The sequence below is a fragment of the Nilaparvata lugens genome, chromosome X, assembly GCF_014356525.2.
Source record: "Nilaparvata lugens isolate BPH chromosome X, ASM1435652v1, whole genome shotgun sequence".
NCBI classification, from domain to species: domain Eukaryota; kingdom Metazoa; phylum Arthropoda; class Insecta; order Hemiptera; family Delphacidae; genus Nilaparvata; species Nilaparvata lugens.
The window spans coordinates 89867689-89881499 of NC_052518.1; the positions used below are offsets into that span (position 1 = coordinate 89867689).

Consider the following 13811-nt stretch of genomic DNA (forward strand, 5'->3'; position numbering starts at 1 on the left):
TATTGATCAATTACCTACGTCAGGGTCACATGTCGTTTGTAGCAGATCAGACAGACCGAGGTGGTTACTACATACCGCATCACGCCATCGTGAAAGCAAGCAGCACTACCACGCCCATCCGAATTGTATTTGATGCTGGTTCCAGAACATCATCTGGTTTGTCATTGAACCAGGTTCTTCATGCTGGTCCCAAATTGCAGACTGACATTTTTGTTTTGTTAGTTAATTTTCGTTTGTTCCCAATCGCACTAACTGCCAACATTAAACAAATGTATCGACAGATATTAGTGGAGGATTCCTGCCGTCGTTATCAGCGTGTATTGTGGAGATTTTCGCCAGAGGATCCGATCGAAATTTATCAGCTCAATTGTGTTGTTTTTGGTGTTTCAAGCTCTCCATATTTGGCGCTTCGCACCGTCCACCAGCTTGTAGAGGAGGATGGAAATCGTTTTCCAGCAGCCAAGGCGAGAATACCAAGAGACATGTTCATGGATGACTTAGTCACATCTGTCGCCACAGAGTCAGAGGCCGCGGAGCTGTATCGTCAGTCCAAGCAGCTGTTTGAGGGAGGAGGTTTCTCGCTCACAAAGTGGACTTCAAATTCACCATCAATGTTGGAGAAATTCTCGGAGGAAGAGAAATCGTTTTCGTACAAGGATTTCGAAGCAGACAACTCCTTGGCTATCTTGGGATTGAATTGGCAACCTAGTACTGATCTGTTTCAGTTTTCAGTCAAGAGTGGTGAGGTTGTCACTACTAAGCGTTCTATTCTGTCAGTGATGGCTCGTATCTATGATCCACTTGGTCTCTTGTCACCGTTTACATTATTTCTAAAGTGTCTTGTCCAGAAACTGTGGAAGATTGGGACGAGAAGCCGCCTGAGTCTATCTACACTCTTTGGGAGAATTGTCAAAAAGAGTTGCCTCTATTGTTGAAATTTGCTGTTCCACGTCACGTTGGTTTGTTTCAGAATTCTCACATCAGTTTGATTGGTTTTTGTGATGCATCATTGTCTGGTTATGGTGCAGTTATCTATGTGAAGTTGCAGAAGGAGAGCGAGGAGCCAAGAGTTGAATTATTGTGTTCAAAGTCAAAGGTAGCACCATCTACTCTTGTTGGCAGAACTCATGAATTCAGTAGTCACTATTATTAGTGAACGTTGTCATGTGTCTCATATTGTCGCACACTCTGATTCTACAGTCACCTTGTGTTGGATTAATGCTCCATCCACGAAATGGCAAACTTTTGTTGGTAATTGCGTCACAAAAATACAGGATTCTTGTATACAGGAGTGGATGCATGTTGCCGGAATTGATAATCCCGCTGACTGTTTGTCTAGAGGTTTATCACCAGTTGAGCTTGTGAACTATCCGTTGTGGCTCTCAGGTCCATCATGGATAGCAGAGGACGAATGCGATTGGCCCGTCCGAACTCAAATGGAAGAGATCGTGGATCCACAGGAGGCGAAAAAACCGTCAGTGTTGACAGTCACAAAATCTCCTGATTGTAACAGCAATGCAGTATATTCATTGATTGGTCGTTGTGATGATAAAACAGCTGTAATATTTATAATCTGTTATCTCTGTTACTAAGACACATATTTAATGTCGAATAAAGCTCGTGTTGAGTCCAATTCTATTACAATTTATTCAACATTAAATATAAAATAAATGGGTCCGAAAAGAAAATCGAGTGAACGTCAAGATTTAGTCAGTGAAGGAGAAAACGATTCGCAAAACCAAATGCTTGGAAAAATACTGAAACCAACAGTTTTATCGATTGACCAAGATTCAGATGAAGCACCGAAAACGTGGAGACATTGGAAGGTAACATTTTTAAACTTCTTAAAAAACAGTTCAATCCCGAAAAAGGATGAATTGAATGTTTTGATCAATTATGTGTCACCGAATATTTTTGAAAGTATTTGCAATTCTATATCATTTGAAGAAGCTATAACAACTCTTGAAGAAAGCTTTATAAAACCTCAAAATGTAGTACATGCACGTTACTGCTTATCTAAAGCAAAACAAACCCATGGAGAATCAATTGATCAATTCTATAATAAACTAAAACAGCTAAGTTTACCATGTAACTTTCAAGCAGTCACGGCTGACGATAACAAAAGTGAATATATCTGAGACGCGTTCATCTCCGGATTAGAATCATCGAAAATCAGACAACATCTTTTCGAAATGAAATCGCTAACTTTGCAAGACACTATCTCACAAGCACGAATGTTAGAGAATGCTGAAAACATTGCTAAAGAGTACGAAACCAGTTCAGAATATGTTAACACAGTCCTAGCAAACGAGAATAAAAATACCGAGAAAACTTTAGTCTGTAATTCTTACCAAAAGAAGATTCAATGCAGATTTTGTGGCTATAATAATCATACTGATAATAGCCAATGCCCAGCAAAAGGACAACCATGCCTAACTTGTAATCGAATAGGCCATTTTTCAAAAGTATGCAGAGCACGAAACGATAAAAAAAACAAAATGGTATCTGCCACAGTAATTTCAGCAGCAAATACCAGCACTGACCTCTCAAAATGTCTTGTTCCTATACGTGTTAATGGAATAGATACATTGGCACTATTAGACACTGGGAGCACAGCAAGTTTTATAGATAAGAAACTAGTAGTACAATCGAAGATGAAAACTATGCCATATTCCAATTTGATTACATTTGCTTCAAGTGCCTGCAACACTAAAAAAACTGAGTGCGCTTTGAGTGAAATATATTTCCAGAACAAAGAATATAATGATTTTCCTTTGATCGTATTGAACAAATGTTGCGCTAGTGTAATTTTGGGACACGATTTTCTAAAGAACTTTTCATCCATCACTTTTGATTTCGGTGGATCTAAAGCAGCACTACAACTGAATAAAGACAATGACGCAAGAAGGCCTACTTATGAAATTAAAAAGTGTGCTCTAGCCCAAGCTACAGTAGAACCTGTCTCATTGTTTTGTGATCTTCAACCGGACTGTCGGCCTATAATAACTAAATCGAGACGACATTCAGAAGAGGATTACTTGTTTATGATGAATGAAGTCAAACGGCTTAAAGATGCTGATATTATAGAAAATAGTCATTCTTCTTGGAGAGCTCAAGCATTTGTTACTTCAAGAGAGAACCAAAAGAAACGTATGGTGATTGACTATTCACAGACCATCAACAAATTCACGAATTTGGATGCCTATCCACTACCACTAATGGAAGAATTAGTCAATAAGGTAGCACAATATAAAATATTCTCATCTATTGACCTGAAATCTGCCTATCACCAGATACCAATCTTGCCTGAGGAAAGGCATTTCACCGCATTTGAAGTTGGACACAAACTGTATCAATTCAAAAGAATTCCGTTCGGAGTCACGAATGGAGTAGCTGCTTTCCAGAAAGTGATTGATCAAATCATAGAACAAGAAAATTTGACATCATGTTATGCCTATTTTGATGATATTATTGTATGCGGAAGGACCCAAGAAGAACATGATGAAAATTTAGAAAATTTCTGGAGAGCAACAGAAAAATATGGCCTCACGATTAATGAAGAAAAGTGTAAAATATCTATGGAGAATTTAACCTTTCTGGGATTCGAAATTGGTCAGGGTATGATTAAGCCCGATCCAGATCGATTGAAACCACTCCTTGACTTACCAGCTCCAAAAAATCAGAAAGAATTGAAGCGTGTCCTTGGAATGCTTGCACACTACTCCAAATGGATAAAAGAATTTTCAAAAAAGATCCATCCACTTGTGCATAATACTCACTTCCCGTTGAATGAAGAATGCAGAAATATATTTGAATCATTAAAGAAAGAAATAGGATCTGCAGTTCTAGTGCACATTGATGAAAAAGTCCCGTTCACTTTGGAAACTGATGCCTCAGATTACGCTATTGGAGCAGTATTAACACAGAATGAGAGACCAGTGGCGTTTTTCTCAAGAACTCTTTCCACATCTGAAACTAGGCACTCTGCAGTGGAAAAAGAAGCTTATACCATTGTGGAATCAATCAGGAAATGGCGACATTACTTACTTGGACGAGAATTTACACTTATCACAGACCAGAAATCAGTTTCATTCATGTTTAGTAATAAACAAACCAGCAAGATTAAGAATGACAAAATCCAACGATGGCGCCTTGAATTGTCAGAATATAAGTTCAATATAATTTATAGAGTTGGAAAAGAGAATATACCAGCAGATACACTATCAAGAGTCTGTGCCACTGTTGGATGCCATACAGATATAAAGAAACTGATAAAAATTCATGAGGACCTGTGTCATCCAGGAGTTACTCGACTCCATCATTGGACCAAAACAAAGAACTTACCATATTCAATAGATGATGTAAAAGAAGTATGTTCCAAATGTATTACATGTTCTGAAATGAAACCACGCTATGCCAAAGGAACTGGACGCCTTATCAAAGCAACTAGACCATTTGAACGTCTTAATATGGATTTCAAAGGCCCACTACAATCAAGTTCAAGGAACAAGTATATTTTAGTTCTTATAGACGAATATTCCAGATTCCCATTTGCCTTCCCCTGTCCTGACATGACTACTAATACAGTAATAAAACACCTTACATCACTATTCTCTCTTTTTGGTGTACCGTCTTACATACATTCCGATAGAGGAACATCGTTTATGTCATCAGCTTTGAAAAATTTCCTACTATCAAAAGGAATTGCCAGCAGCAGAACATCGCCCTATAATCCAGCCGGTAATGGGCAAGTCGAACGGTACAATGGAGTTATATGGAAAAGTGTGATGCTAGCCCTAAAATCGAGAGGTTTGAACAACAGTCACTGGGAACAAGTTCTCCCCGATGCCCTTAACTCTATTCGTTCCCTATTATGCACAAGCACCAACTGCACACCACATGAGCGGATGTTTTTACATGCAAGAAACTCAAGTAATGGAAAACCATTACCAACCTGGCTATTGACACCTGGACCAATATGGTTGAAGAAGATGACAAAAAACTCAAAACAAGAATCGCAAGTTGAAAAAGTTGAATTAATCGAGAGTAACCCTGAATATGCGTTTGTTCGCCACAACGACGGCAGAGAATCGACAGTCTCACTTCGCCAGCTCGCCCCATACCCCACGAGTGCCGATTGATATTAAGGGGGGAAGATTGTGATGATAAAACAGCTGTAATATTTATAATCTGTTATCTCTGTTACTAAGACACATATTTAATGTCGAATAAAGCTCGTGTTGAGTCCAATTCTATTACAGTCGTTGTTCGGATTATGGTCGTCTTTTGAGAATTGAAATTCTTGTTCTCAAATTCTTACAAATCTTACCCCAATCAGAAGAATCAGATTTCAATGTTGCTGAGAGGTATCTATGTAAAGTGGTACAGAAGATACATTTTTCATCTGAATTTGAACAATTAGAGAAGGGAGAGGATTGTTCTATGCGCCTACGTCGCCTGTCTCCATTCATTGATAAAGGTGTGATTCGCGTCGGCGGTCGTTTGTCTCATGCTGGACTTGAATTTGAGACTTGTCATCAGATGATCTTACCAAAATCCGACGCTTTTGTATCGATGTTGATTGATTATCATCACAAGAAGAATTGTCATGCTGGACCTTCGTTATTGTTGTCCTTGATCAGACAGATATTCTGGATACTGTCTGCTCGCTCTACTATTCGTATTTGTGTCTTTAAGTGTAATCATTGTTTCTGTGTTCGACCTAGTAATAATGCAATTATATCCACTCCCAACTCAATAGTTGTTGTGCTTGTTGCATTTTTTTCTTTGTGTTGTTTTTTGGTGTTGGTGTTTTGTTCTTTTTGGCATGTCTGGATTTTTTTCCTTTCTGTGGTTTTTTCAGTTTTTGTAACTTGGCTGAAAAATAGTTTTTCAGGGGGTATGGTCTGGCCAGAGAATTCGAATTGTAGCGCCAAAATCCCAGACTGCAGTTCTGCCAATGGCAGGCTTGTGTTTGCACCAGCACAGACCATCCAGCTGTTTTGGCTTTGTCGAGGTTAAAGCCCAGTCTATCTTGGTTCGTCAGCCCGTCTTGTTGTGTAAGACCGAATTTGTATTTTGTCATGTAATTTCGATCGGAAATTTCTTGTAAATAATTGTTTGAGTGTTGTGTGTGTGAATTATGAATATAACAGCGTGAATAGTGTTGAATTGAATTAATTTGAATCAGATTTGAATTTATAAAGAATCCAGTTTGAGCTTTGTTCGAAACACAGTGCATAGCCTGCAAGTTGAACGCGAAAAGACAGCCCGGAAGCCAGAACCTGTCTTATTCCCAGATTTCATCCCACCCTGAACCTGATCAAAACACCTAATAAAGGCTTCGAAGGGCAAGTAATCAAGATTGGATTAAATCTGGTGACTTTTTGCTCTTTTTTATTGTTCATTAATGCAGAGTTTAACTGTACAAATAACCTGGCTCAAATTGAAGGTTAAATTTTGCCCCTTGTTTGTATTTGATTATTTAAATAGTAAATTACAGTCCTCTGGTAGCTCTAGCCTAAGCTTTGTTCAGAACAATTTCAAAAACAAGGATGAACAGTTGATATTAAATCAGATATACCGGTATCAGCTTCCCTCTATAGACAGCAGTAGGAAGGCAGTGAATCGGCAACGCTGTTCTCCTATCTTTCTTCACTGCATCTGATGATAATTTAAGCCTTGTACACACGTCCGTACAGATTCGCGCGAACAATCGTATGTACATATGCCTCAACATTCACTGTACGTCCTTGTGGACGCGATCCACGTATGCCTCGGCATTCAAAAAGCTATCTGATTTGCAGACGACACGAAGACATAGTAGATGTAGATTTTCCACATGACAACAATGGCGTCATTCCATAATTGAAGATAGTTATCACAAATTGCAGCAGTATCATTTTATTTCAATGACTTATATAATAAAATCAAAAATAAAACTTGACAAACGATGTTGGTGGGTTGAACGATTGTAGGTTGAAGTAAGGAAATAAATTGCTACATGACATAAGATTGACAGTTCAAACTTTATTAGGTTGTCAAAACATTATCTTGTTAATATACTGAATCTAATTCAACTAGTTATCTAAACAATAATGATATCATCATGAGGGAATCAATAACTCCACAAGAACGATTGGCTCTAACTTTGAGATTCTTGACATTAGGCGATTTATTTGTTGGTTTCCAATATCTATTCTGAATCTCAAAAAAAGAAAATTTCTACAATAATTCCAGAAGTTTTGATGACCTAATCAAAGCACTTAACACTGTCTCACAAAATTGACAGTCTTCTTTGAGGAAATTAGCCATAAATTGAATCAAATACTAAATTGCTGCCCATTTTAAACTAACTCTGCTCATACACATGACAAAACAAGATTCTCCAAAAGATTAGCTTCAAGATTTACCTTTAAGGGAATACTAGTTCAAAGTTTGAATAAATCTCTCTATAGATAGCCTAGCTATCTAAAACGTATAATATCATATTGAAGATTACAATTTTAATTAACAACTCTGATTGATAACATGAAACAAACACAAGATGATTTGATAGCCACAGTAAAATAATGTTTGAGCTATACTTTCTTGTAGGAACCCTTTAGAGAAGCTTTTTTCTCTTAAATTATGCAGTTCTAAATTTGTTAATCATGATACAAATTATATATTCCATGCATGTTTCTATTTAAATATTTGACAATCCACATATCCTACAAAATTACAAAAATCCTACAATTTACAATTAGTTATTGGATCACAATTTGATTTGTCATTCATTAACCTTTCATTGGAATATTAATAATTATTATAATAATTCATAATCATTAATAATTCATTGGAATTAGGTTATGATGCCTTCAATGTTTACGTTTTGCCTCACCCGTATGGCAAAATTCAAATGCTCGCCCGAGGCGCCTTTGAGCACGCCAAAATACCGACAGGGTTCCGGTTCGCCCACATGCCTCAGCGAACAGTGTCCACAAGTGCGAATGCAAGCCCATACACGTATGCTCACCCGAGGCAAACGTACGTGTGTACACCGTTTTATCATCTATTTGCTAGCCCAGTAATGATTATAGCCTATGCGAAATATTGCATCCCTGAAAATCATACGGTAATGTAGAGTCAAACTATATAACACAAACATCTCATGAGATGCAACCTTTTTAACTCTTAGTTATTGGAAAATTGAAAATTATAATTTAATCTAGCTATTTTAAACAAAAACTTAAACCTCAACCTGTTTTCTGACTTCTAAAACTATTAGGCTCCGTCATATTTCAGGTTATGTTTACAGATATACAGTTTGGCTAAACATCACTTAATGATTTTAGTGGATGAGATATTTTGATTTTTCGGGGCATAAAGCTGTCCCGAGTAAATTTTAAAATTAGCTAGCTGAAAATATGAAATAAACTTGGCATGATTCGGAACATTATTGTGATTTATTTGACATGTGAATATCATTATCACACTATTTTATGGGTAACTCTATACATCTTCTAATCTATACTCTACTCAGGCAATGCCATTTCGATTTTATAATATTATGATGGCATAAGGCATCAAAGTGACAAGTGACAGGAATTGGACTGCAATTTACAAAAATTTGTGATTGATATTTCTTGTAAAACTGTTACTTGGATTTTGTGGGAGATTCTCCATACGATTGCATATTTTTCTCCAGATTCCTGATACTATTCTATAGGCTTGGAGGTGCGTATCCCTCAAAACTAGGTGAATACTTCAAAAATACAATTCGCCGACCAATTAATCGGTGCAGACGACATTATTTTAATAGAGATTTTTGATTTTTTTACATTCTACCCATAATTATACATCAAATATAGTGTCAAGATTATTTTAGAATAATTTATTATGTGCGAATTTCACGAGGATAAAGTGGTTGCAGACTGATACTTTGACATTGTTGGAAAATAAAAAATAGCTACTCACATCGTATGGATTCAACGCGAATTTGATTTTATTAATCAATAACAGCATGACATCTACAAATTTTTGTGGTGCTTCTATTGCAAGTGAATTATTATTCATCCTTATGTGTAGCGAATAATAACTTTTTGATTTAATAAATTCACAGAATTCAACTTTATAGACGTACGGTACCTTCAAATCGTTCATGAGAATTTCCAAAACTATGATCCACTGCGGTGATTAGAAATATCGACTTGTAAAGAATGAAATACAGTTATTTCAAATTCAAGTTGAATTTATAATTGGAACGGAACTGGTGAAACGATAAGTTAAATTTAGTCATTGAAACTTCAAGTAAAAAATCATCAGTTCTCTGTGATCTTTTAAATTATAGAGAAATCTTTTATATTATATTGAAGAAATTTTTGATTCATTATAATGAGGAGAGTAGACATGGATGAGCGCTTGGAAATGCAGCACCTGGTGGAAGAGGATGACAGCAAAGAAGACAGTGATGCCACAGACCATCCTTTATCAGTGAAGTGGAAACCAAAGTCCTGTTCCTATTTAGGTATTTTATTGGCAACTATATCTTCGCTATTCTTTTCTTTGGCATCAGTTATTGTCAAATGGATGGTCAACGTACATCCCATGGAACTAGCTGCTTGCAGATTTGTTGGTGTTCTCCTACCAGCAATACCCATTGTTATCTGGAGAAACGAGTGTCCATTTCCCAAAGGAAAACGTCTGATGCTACTCCTGAGATCATTGGTTGGTACAACTGGATTGATGCTGAGTTTTTATGCTTTCCGCCATATGCCATTAGCTGATGCGTCAGTAGTCGTTTTCAGTGTTCCAGTTTTTGTTGCTATTTTTGCTCGAATCTTCCTGAAAGAACCATGTGGTCTTTTTAATGCTTTAACCATTTGCTTAACATTGATAGGTATGATTCTAATCACAAGACCACCTTTCATTTTCGGTAACAGTGTGCCAGCTCTTGCTACTAATCAGCAGGTAGCCAATACCGATGTCTGGGGGGCTGTGGCTGCATTTTCAGCTACTTTATTTGGTGCAAATGCCTATGTTCTTCTCAGGGCGTTGAAAGGTCTCCATTTTTCTGTAATAATGACAAACTTTGGTGCCTTTGCATTGATTCAAACGTTCAGTGTTACCTGGGGATTAGGAGCTCTCTGTTGGCCTCAATGTGGCGTGGAACGACTCCTAGTTGTTGCATTAGCCCTTTTTAGTTTTGGCGGCCAGATATTGTTGACATTGTCACTGCAGTTGGAGCAGGCTGGCCCTGTGGCTATTGCGCGCTCAGCTGACATAGTTTTTGCATTTCTCTGGCAAGTGATATTTTTCAAAGAAACTCCCAATCGATACAGCATTCTAGGCGCATTTCTAGTCACCAGCTCTGTTATTTTGAATGGCTTGAAAAAGTGGATTCAAGCTCTGCCTGAAACGTCACCCGTGAGGAAATTTTTGTCAACTGTGATGTGCAAGTTGCTTTCAGTCTTAGAGATATCGTTCTCCACCAGACATGCCTTATGAAGAAAGAAATTATCTGAAGAGTGTAAAGTTTCTTCAGCTGAAGTTTGTTATTGATAAAACAAGTCTCAACCGGACAATATACAAGCACAGGTCTAAAACAATATAACGCCTCTATTATATAAAAAAATCTCAGAACTAACATGTAGTAAGATACTGATTATATATTTTTTAGTATAAATGAAATTTATACTATAAATATTTTGTTCTTGATTTTAAGGTTTATGATAAATTCATGTTCACTAACTCCCTTTCATCAATCACAATCAGGCCAAATTGTTCCACTTTTAGAGAATAAATAGTCTCACATACGGTAGTATTTTAGTTGAGAAAAATCGCCAAAAAAAGTGATAATTTTAATTCACATTGATTTACAAGGCTAACTGCGTAAAAATAATTTGCCTCTATATAACTGCAATAATAACGTTTAAAACTTTTGCGCTATAAAATGATTATCGCACTTGAAAGATAAGCTTTTAGACGTTGCAGGAGAATATTATTGTATTATTTGAAGATTATACTCATTTTGTTAATCATGGAATTTTTTAAATTCAGCCAACCCACTGTTAATACTTTCTTGCCGCTCGGTTTCATGGAGTTTTTAAAAGTGATTAAACAATGTTTTTAATCTAGATCAATGAAAGAACTTTGTAAGTACAATAATTACCTCTCAAATTCTTCAAGCTCTTGCAAACCCTGATTAGATAAGAGAAACAGCTTCAAATAGTTATAATGATGCTCATATTAGTACCAGACATGTTCATTTAACAATCATGCCCTATCACCAATAATAAATTACTACACAAGCACAAATTATGAGAGTGATAAAAATAATCAAGTCGGTAGCTTTGGGGATATTTTCATAAATCACTACAATGAAAATTATATTGTTTATTCAATACAGTTCCAAGTCTGAGACAACTGCATTACCCTCAGACACACTGTACTATGGAATAATAAATAATCGCCATTGCCATACGATAAGAATAATTATAGTTCAGGGTTCAAAGATACCTTAACTAAATTCTCCTTTCCTTCCACATGATATTATACAATCAAGCTTTACAAAATGTAAGAGATCTTTTGTGCCAGTCTTAGAAAATCTAAATTTCATACATTCGCTTGGCTTTGGCTTCAATCGTTTGATGACATTTCTCTCAAAGCAGATAACAACACGATGACATCATTAATAATTAGTTAACAGTTAATCGTGGTTAAATTTGAGGGCCACTATTTTTTTCAAATGAGCTTTTGAAGACCCACCAATAATGAATAATGCTCTGTCTAAGCTGCTGCTTGTGAAAAGATGAAATAATAATTATGAGGCGATTGAAGAGAGGTTGGCAAAGTTATCAACCTGCAGAGGGCATGAATGTTAGTAAATTAATATTGCTACTAATTAATCTATTGGACATGATAAATATTGTGTACCGTTACAGTTAATCTTACTCAATAGATTTATTCTTTATCAACTGTTTTGCCTGACTGACTTCGCCTTGTTTTAGAAACAGTTAATCAACTACTGGAAAGTTCTGAAAACATATGATTACTGAACAAAATATTGAGATTCAAATGCTCCAATAAAGCAATGCCGGTATTTCGACCCATTCCTTTGAATGAGCCTGATTATTTCAAGTGACGTTTTGAACGTCTTTGTGAATTTAAATCAATTCATATGCATATTGCATGTATTTCATGATATTTCATCTAGGTACCTTACACGAAAGAGGGTTCCATTGTAGTTGTTCTGACCGTAAATTTAATGCATAAATATATGCAAAAATGTCTGTCGCCACATCATCCTCATCTGCTTGGATGGCTTCATATTCAATACTAACAGTTGATGATGAATCTATTGAGTTTGAGAAAAATCTTCCCTCACCAATCAAAACATGAAAGAAACATCAAGAATTCACGTTCTTTATAATAATTTTCATGTTGTTTTAGTTATCAGGAGAAGTTGAATTATATGTTTTTTCATTGATACCAGTGAACATCCTCAGCAGGAGACACTATTTTGATTCATCCCAATCTTCACCCTGCTTTCGTGCATGATGCTCAATCTTTAATTCTCCATTACCTATTCATGCTAGTCCTAATTTTTATTCTGGTCAAATTCATTCAAGAAAGATGCTATTTTTCTCATAAAATCCTCAGCATCGTTCTGAAAATATATAAATTGATAATTTCTTGAATATTTAATGATTAAGAAATAACTTTGGCTTAATTTATTTATCATACTGTTAAAGGTTTAGCCTATTTAGTTTTAGAAATATTTCTTGAGTCTTACCCTTTACCATATGGTTTCCAGAGCTTTCAAATAGTCCAGGTAGCAAATATTTCTGGTCATAAGACAGTATTTTTAAATTATCAAGTTTATTATGTATTGGAAAAGTTCTATTTCAATTTTTTTACAATTTTTAACATATTTTTTTAAATATACATGAGAGTGTCTGGAATAACAGAGTTGAGGTTCAGCTACAAGTTTATTATTTTTATTTTACTAGAACAAATTTAAGATCAATATATGATTATAGAGCGGATCAAATCAATAACGTTTTATCCACAGTTTTGTAATAATTGTTTCTAATATTAATGAGTAAATTTTGTGTGATTGAACTTATGAGTTATTAAGTGAAGATTAATTTATAAGTTTATATCCATTTCACGAAAGTTCACAGTTGAGAAGCCTGACCCCGACAATAACTTTACAGTCATAAAAATTAAATTTAATTACTGTATTTGAAAACTGAATACTAAATACTTACTTAAAATATCCAGCTATGAAACCAAAGAAATTTATTAAACTACCTTTTATAACTTATATTTTTAAAATTCCTTCATAGTGAAACATATTTCAAAAGTACTTATTTTTACGAAATAGTGAGATTATTGGTTTTAGAATTTATGCTATAAGCTTTTTTTATATTGTAATCTACTTCCATCACACCAATTTCTCTGAATTTATTGTAAGTTATGATACTTTTTGTAGGTTTTTTATTGAATCAATAACCTTTTTGTTATGTGTTTGATGGTTCCTCAGCAGAGGCGAGGCGTCCGGTCATCTCTGGATTCGCCGATGACTGGACAGAAATTGATATGTAATGTGTATATTATTAAATTGGAAATATTTAAAATAAATACAAAAAAAGGTGAGGAAACCAAAAGAGAAACGTTTTTTGCGAGCGCGCCAAGCTTGAATGAAGTAGACTACTGCATCATCAGTTCCATCCGTTCAACGTGATTCTCAAAAATATGCGATTCCAGTAATGTGATTCTCCCCGTAAACGATGGTGGAGTAAACTGTCAAAGACATCGCTATTTTC

The 13811-nt window shown here is 35.7% G+C and overlaps 1 protein-coding gene across 1 annotated transcript; it reads left to right on the top strand.

Moving 5' to 3' along the window:
* Positions 1-8562: 8562 nt before the first annotated feature.
* On the top strand, positions 8563-13530 carry LOC111052096 (solute carrier family 35 member G1). Its single transcript, XM_022338718.2, has one exon. It carries the CDS (start codon positions 9376-9378, stop codon positions 10486-10488), a length of 1113 nt encoding a protein of 370 aa, XP_022194410.1. The 5' UTR covers positions 8563-9375; the 3' UTR covers positions 10489-13530.
* The last annotated feature ends 281 nt before the right edge of the window (positions 13531-13811 follow it).